A 20,966-nucleotide genomic window follows, 5' to 3' on the forward strand; every position below is an offset into this window, starting at 1 on the left:
TTCTGTGCTTCATTAATTTTTCTATTATTTTGGAAAATGCTGGAAGGAGGGATATTGGCCAATAGTTTTCTACCTTATGCTTGTTGCCATTTTTAAATAATGGCTTCACTTTTGATATTTTCATCCTTTCAGGAACCACTTCTTCACTAACCAATAAGTTGGCTATGTATGTCAAGGGCATTGTGACTTGTTCAGCTGTCATTGTTATAAACAGGCACCTCATTAATTCCTACTGACATTTCGGGTTTCAAGCTTTTTATTACTTTGAACACTTCATGTTCATCTATTGGATCTATCCTCATGCTACAAGCAACTTTTGGAAATCCAGATGTTTCTTCATTTGTAAATTTCAAGCTTAATGAAGTTGTTGTATTTGTAAAATAATTGTTGACGTAATTTGGCAAATCTTGTTTTTTAATATTGATATTTTCTGTGTTTTTGAGAATGATATCCTGGTCTCTGCATCTCTTTGCTGTTTCAGTCTTCACAAGTGTTACACCTCTGTATTTGTGTGAGTTGATTGGGCCCAAATGTAACTCATTTATTTGCAGTCATTGAATAATACATTCCTTTAGTTTGTGTAGTTAACCAATTTTTCATTTCCAAATACTGAAAACAACTCAACTATTTATCCATCCATTTAAAATTTATCAAGATCTCACTAGATTTTTGTGTAGCTTTTTCATATATGACATCATGATAGGTAACTGCATCCTCTGCAAAAAGTGTGAGGTTACTCTTACAGTAATACTGTATGCCAGGTCACTAATATACCACATGAACAACAAGAGTCCCAAAATGCTTTCCTGGGACACACCTGAAGTTCTTCTACTTCTGTTGCAGCCAGTCAATCTAAGATGTGTCCCCCCAAGTAAGAATTCCCCAGTTCAGTTAAAAAATGTATTTGAAATCCAATATAATTATATTTCTGTTAATGAATGTTTGTGCAGTACTGAGTCATAAGTTTGTAGGAAGACAAGAAATACCTAGTTCCATGGCTTCCAGGATGTCATGTGAGAAAAGTACAAGTTGAAATTCACATGATCGTGGTTTGAATAATTAATCTAATCTAATCTAATCTTCAGATTCAAGCTGGTTGGCATGGAGGAGATCACCCCATTTGAGATACCTCATTATGTTTGAGCTCAGAATATGTTTTATGAATTTACAACATACACACATCAATGAGATTAGACAGTAGTTCTAAGGATTTCTTATGCTATCCTTCTTATAGACTGATATGATGTGTGCTTTCTTCCAGTCACTAGCGACTCTTATTGTTCAAGGGGTCTATGGTATATCATGGTTAAAACAGGAGCTAATCCAGCTGCAAATGTTGTTTAGAATGTAAGAAAAGCATCTGTTTCACAAAAGTGAACAATGACAATACTGAGTAATGTAGATAACTACACGTCTTACATAGATCTCATCAAAGGTTTTGGAACTAACATTATTACAAAAATGTTTCCAATACATAAATGCCTCGATGTGAGGTTCATTGATAATGATAAACATCAATACCAGTTTAACCATAATTTGTCATCTACAAAGCAAAAAGGTAAAAGAAAAATAATCTCCATATCACATTTCTCTTTTGACAAACCTGAAACCAGTCACTTAGAATACTTTTTGTAGACAGATGCTTAAAGCCTTTGAACTGCTTGCAGTATTCTATTACTTTTGAAAGGACTGGTACAACAAAGACTGGGTAGTAACTATTAGGAAGAGTCTTGTCACTGTTTTTTACATAGAAGTGCAAAAACTGTCATTTTTAAGGACAGAGTGAAATGGCCATGACTACATATCCAGTTAAACAGTAAAAGTAAATGATATGCTATTATATAAAGGATTTTGTAGCACAACAACTTCGCCACTACCATGGTAATGTCACTTACATTACCTATTTGTCTTGGATTTGTAGTGGTAATCTGTATTCAGACACAAAAGTCTTCAACAAATTCATACTGTTTTGTAAATAATAGATTTCAGCTATCAGTCGTCCTTTGGAATATTCCATAGAATGACTGATAGCTGAAATCTATTATTTATAAATCAAAATAACAGTTGCTGCATGCAACAGCCTCTGAATGGAGGGTAACTTGTAGCTCTCCAGCCAATTTCACAATGTCAAATTTAACTCAAGTAGTTCAAGTATTTTAAAGCAGTTAAACAATAATTACTTGTTATTTCAATCTCTAACAGCTGCTAACTTTTTTACTTTATGGCATGACATACTTCACATCCTTGAAGGTTTGCCTTCATTACTACTCATATACATGGTACCGTCAACAGTGCCAAAATTGGCCACTTTTTCCAGTTTTTCAGGATTAAAGTTTATTATGTCATTCAATTTTGCTTTAAAAATGCAAGAAAAAAAAACATCTTTATTAAAAGTGATGGGTTTTTGAGTAAATTTTACACAGGGTGCATAAACCATTATTGTTTCCTAAATGGGCTATTGTTGACCCATTGTAGGACAACTTCAGCCCATTTATAATTTTATTTTTTGGAAAATATTTTTTGATCAGCTTGCAAATATTGTACATAAGTTACGAAGAAATAATGTTAATATAGGTTCCATAAGGTACCTTAAGTCTGAAAAAAGGTAGTTCTTTTACTTTATGGAATAATTTTTTGTGTATAGGGGTGTGACACAAACATGAGGTGTATATTTATGAGACCAGAAAAGAGTGAAGTTAGCCAGTTCCAAAAGGGAGTAATGTTCTCTCCCAATTAGTCTGGGTTTCTTTACTCTCATTTTTTTATCTGAAAAATTAGAGGTCATTACATCTTATTTCCCTTCTGCTGGCCACTTCCAAACCTTCATAGTTTTCTCCATGCACATCACTCTGACTATTTTGGATCCATCTCCTGTAACAGAATCAACAATTTTGACTGGGCAGAATTGTCCATTATAAAGGACTGCAAGTTAGTTATTTTCTTTCAGGTCTTCTTTCCATGATTCGTCCTCTTTTTGAGACATCACTTGTAGAATCATCGACACTGAAGTTAGACTCCTCACTAGAGGAGCTGACACGCCAGTAGCTTTTTGTAGATCTTCATCTACATATAGACTCTGCAAACCACTGTGAGGTGCATGGCAGAGGGTATGTCGCATTGTACCATTATAGGTGTTTCTTCCTGTTCCAGTCATGTACTGACTGCAGGAAGACTGATTGTTTGAATGCCTTTGTGCATCAGTAATTACTCTAATCTTATTCTCATATTCCCTGTGTGAGTGACACATAGGAGATTGTAGTATATCCCTAGAGTAATCATTTAAAGCTGGTTATTGAAACTATGTTAATAGACTTTCTCAGGTTACTTTATGTCTGGCCTCAAGAGCCTGCCAGCTCAGTTCCTTCAGTATCTCTATGACACTTGCCCATGGATTAAATAAACCTGTGACCATTTGTAATGCCCTTATCTGTATACATTCAATACACCCTGTTAGTCCTATCTGGTATGGGTCCCACACACTTGAACAATATTTTAGGAGGGGCTGCACAAGTTATTTGCAAGCAATCACTTTTGTGGATTGATTGCATTTCCCCAGTGTTCTACCAATAAAGCAGAGGCCACCACCTGCTTTACCCATGACTGGACCTATGCGTTTGTTCCATTTAATATCCCTACAAACTGTTACACCCAGGTATTTGTATAAATTGGCCAATTCAAACAGTGACTCATTGATATTATAGTCATAGGATGCAACATTTTTTTTATTTTGTGAAGTGAAAATTTTACATTTATGAACAGTAAGAGCAAGTTGCCAATCTCTGCACCATGTTTAAATCTTATCAAGATCTGACTGAACATCTATGCAGCTTCTCTTAGATAGTACTTCAGTGCAGATAATGGCATTGTCTGCAAAAAGCCTGATTTTGCTGTTATTATTGTCTCCAAGATCATTAATATACAACATGAATGACAAGGGCCCAACACTCTTCTCTGGGGCACACCCAAAGTTACTTCTACATATGACAATGTCTCTCCATCCAAGACAACATGGTGTGTCTTCCCTACCAAAAAGTTCTCAATTCAGTCACAAATGCCATTTGGTTACCCATGTGATCATACTTTTGACAATAAGCATAAGTGTGGTACTGAGTCAAATGCTTTTTGGAAATCAAAAAACACTGCATCTAGCTGGCTACTTTGATCCAAAGCCTTCAGTATGTCATGCGAGAAAAAGTGTGAGTTGGATTTCACATGATCAAAGTTTTAGAAATCCATTTTGGTTGGCACTGAAGAGGTCATTTTTTTTCAATATACCTCATTGTGTTTGAGCTGATAATGTGTTCTAAGATCCTACAACAAATTGATGTCAAGGATATTGGATGGTAGTTTAGTGGATCACTTCTACTACCCTTCTTCTAGATGGGTGTAACCCGTACCTTTTTCCAAAAACTAGGTACAGTTTTTGTTCAAGGGATCTGTGATAGATTATAGTTAGAAGAGCACCTAGCTCAACTACAAATTCAGTATAGAATCTGAAAGGGATTCTATCAAGGCCTGGAGCTTTGTTCAATTTTAAAAATTTCAGCTATTTCTTAACACCACTGACACTAATACTTATTTCATTCATCTTTTCAGTGGGATGAGAATTAAATTGGGGCAATTCTCCTGAGTTTTTCTTTGTAAAGGATCATTTGAATATGGAGTTAAGCATTTCAGCTTTTGGTTTGCTACCCTCAATTTCAGTTCCTGTCTTATTCACTAGGGTCTGGATACTAATTTTGGTGCCACTAACAGCCTTGACATATGTCCAGGATTTCTTTGGGTTCTGTGAAAGATCATGTGACAATATTCTGCTGTGGTAGTCATTGAAGGCATCATGCATTGCTCTCTTGAGAGCCCTGTTCTCTGTTTTACACCTGTTATGCAGTAACCTCTGTTTCTTTAGAAGTTTCCTTACAGTGACTGTATACCATGGAGGTTCCTTCCCATTATGAACTGCTCTACTACATACATATCTGTCTGGTTTGTGGTCAGCTATTCCTTTAAACTAGAGCCAGAATTCCTCTGCTTTCTTCTGACCTGTGCTGAAAGTTTCAAGTTCCTCATTGAGATTTGACTACTATTTTTTATCTAGTTTACTGAATATATAAATAAAATAGAAAGAAACTTCCACATGGGAAAAATATATTAAAAACAAAGATTCCAAGACTTACCAAGCGGGAAAGCGCCGGCAGACAGGCACATGAACAAAACACACAAAAAACACACAAACACACACACAGAATTACTAGCTTTCCCCTAAGGGAAGTCTTTCCGCTCCCGGGATTGGAATGACTCCTTACCCTCTCCTTTAAAACCCACATCCTTTCGTCTTTCCCTCTCCTTCCTGAAGAAGCAACCATCGGTTGTGAAAGCTAGTAATTCTGTGTGTGTGTTTGTGTGTTTTGTTCATGTGCCTGTCTGCCGGCGCTTTCCCGCTTGGTAAGTCTTGGAATCTTTGTTTTTACTGAATATATATTTTTTTCTGCTTGTTATGGTGCGTCAAGCACTTGCATTTCCAAGTCTGATGAGGTCATTTCCTACCCAGTTTCCCAATTTAGCAATTTCCTTTTTCTTCTTGCAGTAGGTATACCTCTGCACTCTTACTAATTACCATTTCAAGGAATGTTTCACTGACACATTCAGCATTCACTGAGCACCAGGCAGTCTTTTCAAACCTGCATTTGCATCAAAAGTATAGATGCCACAACCCCTAAAACCTGAACCCAAGTTTTCATCTTTGCCTTGAAGAAATTCTGTCACTAGCTTCTTAAGCAGTCTTGGAAACATATCCTTAGGCAGAGTCTTGAATTTTTCTCCATTTGTAGTCTCACGTTATGAGTAAGTGCATTTAATTGAAACAGGACCAACTTTATCTCAGGATAAAGTTGTTCTAGATAACCTTTACTCTAACACCAAGTGCCATTTTGAAATGTTGTAAGAAAGCACACATAAATCAAGCTTGTTATATTTCTTTACAATGACCAAAGAGTGCGATCCATTGAAACAGTGCTTCCAACACCAAAACAGAGTTGGAAATCAGTATGATCATCTTAGACTAAGATTATACATACTAACAAAGAGTAAAGAACATCTGCATTTCCAGCATCTTCTCCATAATCTCTGGAGGAAAATAATTTATCTTTTTCTTGTATGTGGGACACAGTTGCCCCAAAGGGCCAAAGTTGGCCCAGTTTACAGTACTAACTGAGTAACGTAACACAGTGGTGATGGTGACAGTTCAAATCCATGTCCAGCCATCTATATTTAGGTTTACTGTGATTTCCCTAATTTGTTTAAGGTGAATTCCAGTGTAGTTTCTTTGAAAGGACATTATCGATTTACTTCCCCATCCTCCCTCAGTCCTGAGTGTGTGCTGCCTCTTTGATGATCTCGTCATCAATTGGATGTTAAGCCATAATATTTCTTTTTTTATGCACAGAACATGATTAATCAGTTCATCAATTAATGTAATGGTCATGGATGAAGAACTCTGAACCTAATACTGGCCCATCCCATTCTAATGTAAACATTGTACCTGCACACAGCAGCGGCACTAGGATTTTCATGCCCCAGGTAAGTGTTCTTAGACCCCCTCCCCCCAAATTTATTATTTTAAAATTTGTTTTTATGGATAAAGCATGAAAATTTAAATTTTACATGTAAACGCTTTTATAATCTCAGCATAATCTAATGACCAGGCTAACTCTGACTGATATGGCTATAGCTAAGTCAACAAGCTGCTCTTGCCATTATAGTTCTCAAATAATTCTTAACTCTTGCAAGAACATTGAACGAACATATGATCACTCTGCTTGGGCAGCAATAACTGGCAAAACACAGAAAATCTATAAGACTATCATTATCTTTGGAAACGTGTTATTAAAACTGAACTTACAAAGAGCATTGAGAAAGTGTAAATGGGAAGTGGCTGAGACCTAAAATTAGCTGGATGAAGCTTTTCTAATACCAAAATTTATACCTCAAATCCTGCTTATTTGCATCTATGCTGTACAAACACAACTATGTTTTCTACGTGCCTTGATAGTGTAGAATTGGCCAGTCTTATAAAGGTCCATAAGAAAACGTGTTCATCATGTTGTCTATGGCAACAAACCTTGTAGTTAGATTCCCTATAACTGTCAAGGCTAATACTAAAAATAGTCCTCTGTCTCAGGTATAAACCTGATTCTGGTGTTTCACCTATAGTGTGTTTCCATTTGCCTTCCTGTTCCTCTGTGCTGGGAACTGTCACATTCAAGTCAGGCATACTACAATATTTTCTGTTAAATTTCAACTTCCTTCATAATTAGTTTATTTATTTATTTACTTAGTGCCCGTATTATCACATTCATGATACTGGACCTATCAAAGTACAGAATGATATAAAATATTACATATTTACATTATGTACAAAATCTTATCATTGGTATCAATACATCTTTATAACAAAAACATTATTCTGCTTATGTGCTTATGTACATACAGACAAAAGAAAAGCCTACAAAACCCCTTGCTTGATTTTATTAAAACTATTAAATACCAGTACTTTAGATAACTAGGCATAGTAACATACAGCACAAAAGCTAGGTGCATAATTACGTACATACATGGATGAAAAAAGTTTGGTTTTATCTAAGTATGGTTGATAATTGTGAATTTTTGTTTAGAGAGTTATGAGGTAGATCTACAGATCTGAGCAAAATTCCAGGTATTTGTTAATGCTGTAGAAGCTGTTGTTTATTAGTAGATTTTTTAGTTCTTCTTTGAATGTATTACTGTTTGGTATCTTTTTTTTTATGCTATCTGGCAAAGCACTGTACAGAATTTTTGGCTTCTAAACAGGATTGTCCTGATATATTGATTATCTATGACCATCCCTATGATAGTCATCCCTGTTCCTTGTTTGATAATGGTACATCTCACTATTCAGAGGTGAAACTTGATAGTTTTTAATGAAGCATATGCTTTCAAATATAAATATAGATGGTAAATTCCTTAAAGATACCTCTCCATGGTGCTCTGTAAGCAACATCACTTATTAATCTTAAAAGCTTTCTTTTGGAGCTTAAAAGACTGCTTTGCAAAAGAGGTATTTCCCCAGAACACTATTCCATACTTCAGTAGACTATGCACGTATGCATAATAAGCGCTTAACACTGTTTCAGCATTGCAGCAATCTTAAAGCACTCTTAATATGTAACAGTACTTGTTTAATTTTTGGTTGAGCATTTCTACATGTTTTTCCCATCTTAGATGCTCATCCACCCACAAACCTACAAATTTTATGTGATTCTTTTGCTGAATTTGGCTATTTGATAATTTGAATTTTACATTGGTCCTATTTCTGTTCCTTATATGGTTAAAGTTCATCTATACAGTTTTCTTGTCATTGACAACTAGATAGTTATCTTTAAACCATTTTTCTGCCACTTCTATTGCTTTGTTGATTTTTGCTGCATCTCATAATCAATCTTCCTTTTATAATGAAGCTGGTACCATCAGCAAATAATATATCAGCTGCTGAAAACTGTTGAGGTAGCTCATTAATAAAAATCAAGATAACAATGACCCCAATACCAAGTGTTGGGACACCCCATAATTAACTTTTTTGTATTCAGAATGGTACACATTTCCATCCTGAGTAATTTGTACTCTGTTTCCTTTCAGTTAAGAATGACTTGAACCACTCATAGGAAATACCACAGACATGATAATTATAAATTTTTAACAGCAGTAGATTATGATTTATAAGATCAAATGCTTTGGAAAGGTCCATAAGCAACCCACAGATCAGTTCCTTGTCCTCAACAGCTTTGTAAACAAGTTTTAGGAAACTGAAGAGAGCTGTTTGTGTAGATTTACCATTTCTGAAATCATTCTGTGCATTTACAAGAATTTTATTTTTGTTTAGGAAGTCTAGCAATCCGTCATGCATTATTCTTTCAATTATTTTTGAAAGTACAGGTAATAATGGTAGAGGTCTGAAATTTTTAATGTCAAACTTGTCACCACTTTTATAAACTGGTATTACTGTTGACTGCTTAAGTTTACTTCAAAACACACCAGTTTCAAAGGAGTCACTGATTATGTCCACAAGTTGAGAGACAACATTATTTGTACTATATTTAATAATTTTCTCTGATGATGTCTATTTCCTACATTGAGACACAGTATTTCCATTATGTGGTGCATGCAGAGTAACAAAGTTAGTGCTGTGTCCTCAAAAAAGAAATGAAGCAGGTGGCTTAGCAATGATACAGAAATTGAGAATCATGGGGCAACATCGCTGGCTAATAGCCTCATGAGGTCGACGCTATGAGACATTTTGTTAATGTAACAAGTTGTCGAGAGTGGTGGTTTGGAACTCGAGTAATTGGGTAAAATGCATTTAAATTATGGTAAACCCAGTAAAATGACAGAAGCTGGCAGAAAATATGTAAAACTGAGGTAAAAATGACAAACATGTGGATGACTGAGGGTACCTACATGCTCATCTGGGTGTGTGAAAATCCTTCCATTCCTGCACCAGAGCGACTGACAACTGACGGTCCATACTATCCATGCTCTCTGGGCTTAGGTCCTGCAGAATACTCCTTGTTCAACATGTGGTTATGCATTGTAAACAATAAAACAGAAAGACGCAGTGTCCAAAGATTTGACAATCATGGTGACCGCCACCTACCACACCGAAACAGTGATCATGTACCTGGATGCGATATGCCCCACCAATATGAGGAATCAATGCTCTTTGTCTCTTCAAAAATGAAACACCAAGGCATCTGCTAGCTCAGCACTGTGGAACGTGAGTTTAAACCTAGAGGTAATCACCTCTGGAGAGCTGTTTGGAGATGCTCTATAGTGCTGCAAACTCTTCCAGTTTCCGTATGTTGCAATGTATTCCACATTTTTGCCAATAAGAAACATTACCTTTGTCTTTTATTTCAACCATGTTGTGGGAACAGTTTTACTCACACCAAGTGATGCCCAGTTTTGTGCTAGTGCCAATAGATTGAAACATGTTAATCACTATTTAGCATTTGAGAAAGACCTCAAAGTCATGATTGAAAAATAAAATGAGTGGGGTGTACAAAGCTGAAGTCATACACTGCTTGGATATGTTACAGCAGAAAAACAATGTATAAAACTACTTACAAAAGAACAAGACAGGAACCTTCTCTTGCGAGTGATAATCTGTGGTATCTGGTCGTCCTACAGTACAGGTGAGAAAACTTTGCACGGGTATGCGCAAATAACATCGATCACTGGCTACCTGCTCCAATTGACCAATACATGTATATTTAATAGCGTCAACACATGTGCTCGATGTCAACATGCAGATGGTATTTGTTTTCGATATATTGAAGGAGAGGGATGCAGTAGTATCTTATTGAGTTCTCTACAGGTGACATTAGTGAAGATTTTATAGTTCATAGTTCTACTCCACAGGATGTTACAAAAATAACAAGGAGGGGGGAGGAGGGGGAGGAGAGAGAGAGAGAGAGAGAGAGAGAGAGAGAGAGAGAGAGAGAGAAAGAGGGGGACTTGACATTATTACGCCGTCGTATTTCTGGTGTCGTAATCGTAGGAATAGGATAAAGGAGCTCAGGAGGTTTACTGGGTGACACTTAAACAGACCGCCATTTGGTATCGATGAATTTTAGGTGCTATACTTCTGAATTTCTTAGAGCAGTATGTGTGTACTCTGCATGGTTTTGAATTTCCTCCTGTATGTTAGTGTGCTATTTTTCTTGTTGTGGTAGCCCTCCACTTGTCACATTCTAACTAGTAGAACAGTGCTGTTGGAACATCACCGGATTTTGAGAGAATTAACAGGGGTATGTGACATGGTGGCTGACATCTCTTACTCATGTAAATCATGTGGATTCAAATGCTATATACTAAAGACTGAAAGATTCATGAGAATATGGCAGGTAAGCGATACTCTGATGGAAGGGGAGTCGAGAGGTGAGCTCTACACCGCTACTTCTAAACATTGTGGGCAAACATATTACACTCTCTCACAGTCATCTCCTGAAGTGACTGCAATGAAGAAATTAGAAGTTAATATAAAGAATTTTGCTGAGAGACAATAGGCAGCAGAATTGTAGCCTTTATTTTAATAGGTACACTAAATCACAAGCCATCATACTGTGAGTGGCAGAGGGTACCGCGTACCACCACCAGCCATTCTCTTTCCTATTCCACTCGAAAATAGAGTGTGGGAAAGACTGCCTATATGCCTCTTTATGAACGCCGATTTCTTGTATGTTATCTTTGTGGTCCTTATCCAAAATGTATGTTGGTAGGGTAGAATTCTTCTGGGTGCAGCTTCAGATCTCAGTTCTCAGTAGTGTTCCTTGAAAAGAAAATCATATTCCCTCCAAGGCTTCTCATTTGAACTACTTGGCGAGAGTAATCCAACAGCTGGGAAAAATTACTCGCCATGCAAAGTCACTCTCATGGTCAATTTCATTAATTAGGCTATCAGTTTGATACTAATGATCTGCCACTGGGCAGGTGGAGGTGAGGGCTAGAGTACCACAGATATGATTCTGGAGTTGGAGCAGTAATCATGAATTTTTTCGTTGCAATGATATGTTTTAACGGAATTTCAGTCCCCCATCCACACAGGGAGAGATGACAATCATAATAAAATCAGCTATATTGCCGTAGTGTAAATCTTATATTTACAAATTCTCCGTGCTGTTACCTTAAGAGACTTCACATTTAATGAAGCATTTGGCTTACTTTAAGAGAGTTTAAAAGTGAGGAAGTTTACCATGACAGAGGCAGGTTTTAGCACTTCCTCATGAGCCAAAAATGAGTTTAATATTCTAGTCGGTCGGCAGGACTGGCCGAGCGGTTCTAGGCGCTACAGTCCAGAACCCGCATGACCGCTACAATCCCAGGTTTGAATCCTGCCTTGCACATGGATGTGTGTGATGTCCTTAGGTTAGTTAGGTTTAAGTAGTTCTAAATTCTAGGGGACTAATGACCTCAGAAGTTAAGTCCCACAGTGCTCAGAGCCATTTGAGCCATTTAATATTCTAGTCCTGCGATGCAGGATGTAACAGATCCTAATGAGACAACACTTATAGAAGACATGGCCTATACCATACCACTACAGGATTTTCACAAGAAGTAACGTTACTTTAGCGATGTGAAAAAGCGTGTATGCCTTGATGTCTTCCGTCTTCGAAAATAAAATGTAGAAAATGGAGAAGTCTACATTTCGTGTGAGAAATTCGAGGTGTATGGTAAACAACATTTCCGTCTCAAATTCGATAAAGTGGATTTTTTTTAAATTGGGGAGAGACTATGTCATGGTGGAATTGCTATTACAACTATACATCCAAGCCACAAATGCTTGTCTCGCAGTGCACCGCAGACACAGCATGAGTGGGCATGAGGCTTCGGTCGATCAGAAGTCATGGATTAGCTTAGCCTGTGATGGGCGGTTAGCTAGAAAGAATACTCTGACCTGTCGACTCTTGTCTGTGGCCGTGGGATCAATTCCTGGTGGCGGCGCTCTCTGGATGACTGACTAGTATCGTGACCAATATGCTGGGTTATTGGTGTACGTAAAGTTTTTCGTGGTTGTGCTCATCGTATTAGCAGCACCTAACGTACTTCTTTACTGAAGTAATAAAAGTTATAGCTCTGCCAAAAAAGGAAAGTTAAAAATAAACACTCATAATAAAATCCTGTTTAGTATGCTGCAGTTATCACCTCTTAGAAGAAGTTTCGCTGTATTGTAAGCAGTTTACCATGTGCATGTAGTCATCTCACTCACTCACCTGCTCAGAATAGCAGTGTTGGGGAAGTCGGAGGACTGAGTAGAGTCGACTGCCCTCATGGAGCGCACCAGTGCTCCGAGATTGCAAAGTTTGGCCAGGTCTGAACTATGATGGAAATGATGATGATGAGGTCCCATACTCTGAGGAGCATAGGGAACTATGCGGGAGACCAGCACCACCGACTAGGCAAGATCGTAGCGGAGGTGGTTTGCCATTGCCTTCCTCCGACCGTAATGGGGATGAATTATGATGAAGAAGACAACACAACAACACCCAGTCATCTTGACGCAGGGAACCCGGGACCCCGTGCATGGGAAGCGAAAACGCTACCGCAAGACCACGAGTTGTGGACAAGATGTAAATAGAATGTGATGGACTTACTAATGAGACAATGGGATGAACACAGGGCATCAAAGCAATTCAAACACGTGTGGATCAGTAGTGGCTGATCAGGGGATGCAAGGGTGGTCAAACCTCCTCATTCTTCTGTGGCAGAAGTGGTAGTAATAGTAGGAACAATTATTTTTACAATAAACCTTTATGCAGTTTCGTCAGTGATCGCGAAAGAAAGTTAGCTTGTGTTATTTCTTCGAAACTGCCAGCACCAGAAAGCCTAACTTTAACCTAAATCAAACGGAGGTACGAAGCGTATGGCGATGGCGTATGGCACATGTCAGGCCGCCTATGAATGCTCAGTTGCTGTTGTAACCATGACGTCAGTACCAGGTACAGAAGAATGGGTACAGGTTATTGTAGCCGTATTGCCGCGCGCTTACATGGCACAGGAGCCCAGTAAGTGTGGTGCCGCCTCTCCAGGTATCTCTTACGTTAGTTGTTTCGTGTGCAGTAGTGGGTGAACATGAATGGAGTCCAACCTTAAACACATATTGATGTAACGCTTTCGAGTGAAGACATCATTACTTCCTAGCAAAGCTGTTATTTTCAATGAGAAGTGAAACTGAAAGACACGAAATTTTGTAGAAAGGACGTCCAACACCGGAGGCACACCTTCTCCAGAAAGACAAGTTCAAAACACGCACGTTTCAAAGTTCTTGGCATGAACAGTGTAACAATCTGAGGAATCTGTTTAGAGGTTTAGCATGCCATGATTCTTCTAAGTAATTTTATGTAATATAGAGAACTATCTAAGGAAGTGTAGTACTCCAGAGATAGTTAATGAACATCACAAACTAATAAAAATCAGACACAACAATGAAGTGGAAGCTAACAGAGACATCATGAAAATTCCGAATGACATTGCAAGCCTTTTGTGTAAGGAAGAGCTGGCTAGCCTTGACTGGTCATGAAGAGGCAGGAGATTTCCTGAATCTCAGAAATTTCAGAGCCATTTTTAAACTTGTGCTAAACACAAAGAAGATTTGAAAGCAAACTGGAAGGAAATGGCCTATTTCAGGGGATTTTCGAAAAATATACAGAACAAAATGATTGAATGTATAAATGAGGAGATTTATGAATATATACCTTCAATTTTGGATAGAACCTTATTTTAAGGCTACATTATGGAGGAAGCAACAGACTTCTCAGATAAGCAATAATGCTCTCTTGTGAGAGTAGTAAACTGCAACGGTATATTCCAGATAATATTCTTGGTTTTCGTGACGCTATCGAAGCTAAAACTGCTGCTGCTGTAATCTCTGTGCTGAGTGGCTTGTTTCGGAATTATGAAATGAAGAGCAAACTGATGACCCAAACATATAATGGTTCTTACGTCCTGGCAGGATAATCAAATGGCCTGATTAGTGAAATTGCTCCCAAGCTCTTTTTACTCATTGCTTTGCAGCAGCGCTGTTATTGTATAAATCCAGTAAGATTTTTTTTGTCCATGCTTCAGGGCATTTCTAATTTCTTCCACCGGTCTTGCAAACCCACATTAACTGTTGGCAGTATACCGGTAGTTGGTACACGTTTTCCTTAACAGTGAAACGAGATGAAACTGTACCGCTAGAGCAATATCTGCCATTAATGAGTACCGCCCGAGGCTCTTTGAGGGTTTAAATGAAATAATTGACAGTCCAGACTCTACTGCATCGACTACAATAATCGCTGTGGTTTCAAAAATACCCTCCTAGATTTTAACTTTGTTTTTAGTATCTCTTTTTTCCAAAGCATATTTTTAAAGGCTAAACTGCTTTTCAACACTCTTCAGAAACGAACCAATGATGCACAGTTTTCCAACAATGCTGTCTCAGAATACATAGCTTACATGAAAAACTTAAGAAATGAAGATAAATTGATCGACTTTTTAAATTCCACGAAACGCTCGACTAATTCTCAACCTGAAGCTTCCATTAACGGAGCTGAAACGATGGGTGAATACATTGGCAAACCATTGAGGTCAGAGCTGAAATGATGGATGAATACATTGGCAAACCATGGAGGTCAGAATACAAACAAGTGTACTTCGAGGTATTGGATAATATTGTAACACAACTGGAAACAAGATTTTCACATTGTGAAAAACTGCTCTTCCTTAAATTAGGCGATACTATTTAGTCCGCCAATTACGGTCAGAATTTCCCTGTAGATGGTGTGGATTCATTATTCCTTCAGTCGCTCACCATTGTGTGTTGGGAAACTGTATTTTCTTTCCAATGTGAAGAAAATATTTCACACTGTCAGTTTGGAAGACGTTGTCAAAAGAATGATTGAGAATGAAACGAACCAAATTCTTCCAAAAGCTTTCAAACTGTTTGTCTAATTGCTACCATTCGTGCAACAAGTGCTTTAGCTGAAACACGTTTTTCTTGTCTAAAAGACGTAAAAAAGTATTTCAGGAACAGTATGGCTCAGGATCGCTTATTGCCTCTTCCTTGTACATCAAATAAAAAATCCGGCGTTGCGAATGCTTGAACGCCGGGACACATTTTATGACTAGATCGCAAGATTTGGGAAGAAGAAAGATCATCAAGTAACACCACTCAAATGCCCACTCTACCAGTTCGTTTGTAAATAAAAGTGAGTGTTATTACTATTAGTAGTAGTAGTAGTAGTGGTAGTGGTGGTGGTAGTCGTCGTCATCGTCGTCATCGCCTTAGTAGTAGCAGTAGTATAGTTGTTGATGTAGTAGCAGTATCAGTGGTAGTCTTTAGGAACACTAGACATGCTTACGTTAAAAGGGAAGAAAAATGGATATGCCAATATGTTTCCTTGCCTCCCCAGAATTTAAACACAGTGCAGTTTTACAGAAACTATGGCTGCAACAAACAGCAGTATGATACACATCTGAAGTTAGAACCTCGCTAAAGTATCGTTACTTGATGATTTGATTCGTTTTACACAATGTGTAACGACATCAAACGTTCCCACTGGCTTTGTAAGTCAGATGTCGAAATTTTGTGAGTGATGCAGCATCGTTTCTACAGAAGTTAGAAAACGTATTATGAGACTTACTGCCAGCTCTTGAAAAACGGGAATGGGAAAATGGGAATAGCATATCGGTATACGTTACAGCATCTATTCTGTGTTACACAAGATGAAAATGTTGCCGATTGCAATGATACATTCCGAATTTGTCACAATATTGGGATGAAACGAATAACTCATGGGCTGAACATGCTGAGTGGTTTTCCAAGAGCTTGTTTGTGATTATTGCAAAGAATAAGGAATTAGTGGATAATATTTGTCTGAAGAGAGATGCAAAAAATTACTGTAAATGTTTCATCTAATATTAAACCTCCACCAAATCTTCTGAAAGCAGCCTCAGAACACCATGTGACTGTGAGAGCTTATGACAGAACTTGTTTGTGTAAAATCTGATTCCCAGATGTCGTGGGAGTAGTAGTGCATCCCTGCAGACGTATTCCTGCTTGCGTTAAATGTGCTGTGTCAGAGACCTGTTTTAGTAGGTATATGACATGGAAGACAAATTTTCTTCCACATTTGCCCTTTCCTGTTGTTTCTCAGCGCACACAATCATACTTCCAAAGAAAAATTTAAGTGTTCATTTGCGTTATTATATAAGCACCAATATTTATTTGAAATGTGGCTTACTGATGGAATCATGAGGCACATCTTTACTTCGCGATTACACTCTATTAGTTCACGGCAGTCTATACATGTCGTCTTTTGAATTCTGTTTTTGTTAAAATGCTCCCGAAAATGTTTGTTGCCGTTTCGTACTCCTTATGTGGAATTCGAAAAGTGCACATATTATAACGACATATGCAAGCCTATTCGTAAGCTGCTAGTCATTTCGCATAAATTTGTCATATAACTATGCAAACAAATGCTTACTAGTCTTTCCAGGAAAACTGCATTTTCGTGTTGTTCGTCTTTTACCTGACGCTCTTCTATTGTTGATAAGTTCTATAAACAATATACTATATGTGGTGAGTCACTAACTATTGCCACGTAGAATAACTCCGAAAGTATGACAGTTGCTGAAAAGTTTGTGGGACAAAAGTTTCATGGGACAATGGGGGCCATATTATGACATTGGCTTTTTGTTGGTAGGTGGGGTCAGAGATATGAAGGTCAACTTTGTTTTTTTATATATGGGATTCTATAGTGTGTTACTTATTTTCTGATAGCGGCTATAGAGACGAATCCAATGATGTGTAACAGTAAGGTCTTTGAAGGTCAAAAAGGCGGCATGCACGTCCATTTACAGAAGGTGTTCGACGTGATGACCATTGGTATCAGTGCAGTTCTGCAATCTTCTTATTATGGATTGAGTGTATTCCTTATCACTTCGGCACTTATCGTAGCACACACTCTGACAGTTCTCTCTCGTATATTTTGCAAATAGTAAGTATTCGCCGAATACGGCATATCCATCTAACATGCCATTGACATGTAAACACTATTCGATGGTTTCGTAATACAACACTAATGGGAACGGTAAGACAAGTATCGTCGAACCGAGCGAATGTAAATGATGTATTCTTTCGAAGAACAAGTCAATATATTTCTCATTTACGGAGAATGCCAACGAAATTCAGTGTGAACTAGATACTTATACGCTGAAAGATATCCTCAACGTACTCACCCTACATGTCGTACATTTAAATATGTGTATGATAAATTGATAACAACTGGATCTTTAATGTATCGGAAATAGATCCGACAAAGGAAAGTTACTAACGAGTAAACGGAAATTGGTACTCTTGCCACTGTTGTTCGACATCCTTGTGTTAGTTCGTGTTAAATTACATCATTGGATTCGTCTTGATAGCTACTATCAGCAATCAAGTACCAAACGATATCATCCCATTAAAAAAAGTTAACCTTCATATCTCTGACGCGACCCCACCTAGCAACAAAAAAACCAACGTCATATTATGGCCCCCATTGTCCCATGCAACTTGTCACACAAACTTTTGAGCTCCTATCATAATTTCAGAGTTATTCTTGGTGGTAATAGTAAGTGATTCACCCTGTATTTCGTCATGTGAATTTTTTACCAATTCTCTTTCATGTATGCATCTATGTATATGCAAGCAAAATTAAATCCTATATCAACACGCAAACTAACTATTAAGTAGTATAATGTAACACCTGCGGAAACATGAAATTGTCTGACAGCAAAAAAGGCAAATATTTCTTCTTTAAAAGACTCTGACTGAAAAGTGGGGAATCCGCTGCCTCAACCCTCATTCTGCTTTATAAAAGTTACAGCATGTGAACATATTAGCGCTCTTTTAACACAGAACGTTCTAAATCTTTTTATCCAGTCTCTCTTTGTAGTTAAGCCTTCATATTCAGCATCAAGTACGTAAAAAGACGAGGGCTAGTAGAAATGTTTGGGTAACAGAAGATATACTGAATTTAATTGATGAAAGGAGAAAATATAAAAATTCAGTAAACAAAGCAGGCAAAAAGGAATACAAACATCTCAAAAATTAGATCGACAGAAAGTGCAAAATGGCTAAGAGGGGAATGGCTAGAGGACAAGTGTTAGGATGTAGAGGCATATATCACTAGGGGTAAGAGAGATACTGCCTACAGGAAAATTAAAGAGACCTTAGGGGAAAAGAGAACCACTTGCATGAATATCAAGAGCTCAGATGGAAACCCAGATCTAGGCAAAGAAGGGAAAGCAGAAACTGGAAGGCGTATATAGAGGATCTACACAAGGACGATATGCTTGAGGGCAATATTATGGAATTGGAAGAGGACATAGATGAAGATGAAATGGGAGATATGATACTGTGTGAAGAGTGTGACAGGGCACTGAAAGACCTAAGTCGAAATAAGGCCCCAGGAGTAGGCAACATTACATTAGAACTGCTGATAGCCTTAGGAGAGACATCCCTGACAAAACTCTACTATCTCTTGAGCAAGATGTATGAGACAGGCGAAATACGCTCAGACTTTTAGAAGAATATAATAATTCCAGTCCCAAAGAAAGCAGGTGTTGACAGATGTGAAAATTACAGAACTGTTAGTTAAATAAGTCATGGCTGCCAAATATTAACATGAATCCTTTACAGACGAATGGAAAAACTGGTAGAAGCCGACCTCCAGGAAGATCAATTTGGATTCCATAGAAATGTTGGAACGCGTGAGGCAATATGACCCTACAACTTATCTTAGAAGATAGATTGAGGAAAGAGAAACATACGTTTCAAGCATTTGTAGACTTAGCGAAAACTTTTGACAACGTTGACTGGAATACTCTCTTTCAAACTCTGAAGGTGGTAGGGGTCAAATACAGGGAGTGAAAGGCTATTTACAATTTGTACAGAAATCAAATGGCTGTTATAAGAGTGAGGGGCATGAAAGGGAATCAATGGTTGGGAAGGGAGTGAGACTGGGTTGTGGCCTATCCCTGATGTTATTCAATCTGTATATTTAGCAAGCAGTAAAGGACACAGAAGAAAATTTTGGAGTAGGAATTAAAATCCGTGGAGAAGAAATAAAAACCTTGAGGTTCGCCGATGACATTGTAATTCTGTCAGAGACAGCAAAGGACCTAGAAGAGCAGATGAACGGAATGGACAGTGTTTTGAAAGGAGGATATAAAATGAACATCAACAAAAGCAAAACGAGGATAATGGAATGCAGTCGAATTAAATCGGGTGATGCTGAGAAGTTTTGCTATTTGGGGAGCAAAATAACTGATGAACTGAAGAAGAGAAATTTGTTATCATCGAGTATGTGGCTGTGCGGTTCTAGGCGCTACAGTCTGGAGCCGAGCGATCACTACGGTCGCAGGTTCAAATCCTGCCTCGGGCATGGATGTGTGTGCTGTCCTTAGGTTAGTTAGGTTTAATTATTTCTACGTCCTAGGCGACTGATGACCTCAGAAGTTAAGTCACATAGTGCTCAAGGCCATTTTGAACATCCAATATAGATTTAAGTGTCAGGAAGTCGTTTCTGAAAGTATTTTTATGGAGTGTAGCCATGTATGGAAGTGAAACATGGACGATAAATAGTTGGGACAAGAAGAGAATAGATGCTTTCGAACTATGGTGCTACAGAAGAATGCTGAAGATTAGATGTGTATTTTAGATAACTAATGAGGAGGTATTGAATAGGATTGGGGAGAAGAGGACTTTGTGGCACAACTTGAGTAGAAGAAGGGATCGGTTGGTAGGACATGTTCTGAGGCATCAAGGGATCAACAATTTAGTATTGGAGGGCAGCGTGGATGGTAAAAATCGTAGAGGGAGACCAAGAGATGAATACACTAAGCAGATTCAGAATGATGTAGGTTGCAGTAGGTATTGGGAGATGAAGAAGCTTGCACAGGATAGAGTAGCATGGAGAGCTGCATCAAACCAGTCTCTGGACTGAAGACCACAAAAACAACAACTGAGCATCTTGCTCTCACTGCCACTGTGTGTAGAGCTATGTTTCTCTCCCATTGTTTACTTTTTCTCCCTTTGATTTACATTATATCTCACTGCCACTGTCTCCCTTCTCACTTACACTGTCTTCGTTTGTTTTTCTTTCTGACTGCCACTGTCTCCACAATACCTTTGCTGCTCAAAAATTCTTGGGTGTCCAACTTATTTTTTCCACAATTTCAGTCCAAAATCTGCCCTCTCCTGCTCCTATGGTGTAAAGTTCGCTGGTCTGGGAGGATCCAGTCCCCCTCCCCATCCTATGTATGGTCTCTACTCATGTGTATTTTTCATTTCCACTGTCTCCTCTCTGTTTTGCTCCCACTGGTTCTATCTGAATTCATCTCTCTACCTCTTT

The 20,966-nt window shown here is 38.1% G+C and overlaps 2 protein-coding genes across 2 annotated transcripts in view; one reads left to right on the forward strand and one right to left on the reverse strand.

Moving 5' to 3' along the window:
* LOC126324352 (mitochondrial dicarboxylate carrier-like) overlaps positions 1-20,966 on the forward strand; it is a 171,251-nt gene that overhangs the window by 18,120 nt on the left and 132,165 nt on the right. The gene's annotated exons all lie outside the window — the stretch shown is intronic.
* Positions 8,618-12,937, reverse strand: LOC126335816 (uncharacterized). Its single transcript, XM_049999281.1, has 2 exons — positions 12,869-12,937; positions 8,618-9,040 (listed from the first exon to the last, which is right to left on the reverse strand). The coding sequence occupies exons 1-2, from the start codon at positions 12,935-12,937 to the stop codon at positions 8,618-8,620; spliced, it is 492 nt and encodes a 163-aa protein (XP_049855238.1).

The sequence above is a fragment of the Schistocerca gregaria genome, chromosome 2, assembly GCF_023897955.1.
Source record: "Schistocerca gregaria isolate iqSchGreg1 chromosome 2, iqSchGreg1.2, whole genome shotgun sequence".
In the NCBI taxonomy this organism is placed as follows: Eukaryota; Metazoa; Arthropoda; class Insecta; order Orthoptera; family Acrididae; genus Schistocerca; species Schistocerca gregaria.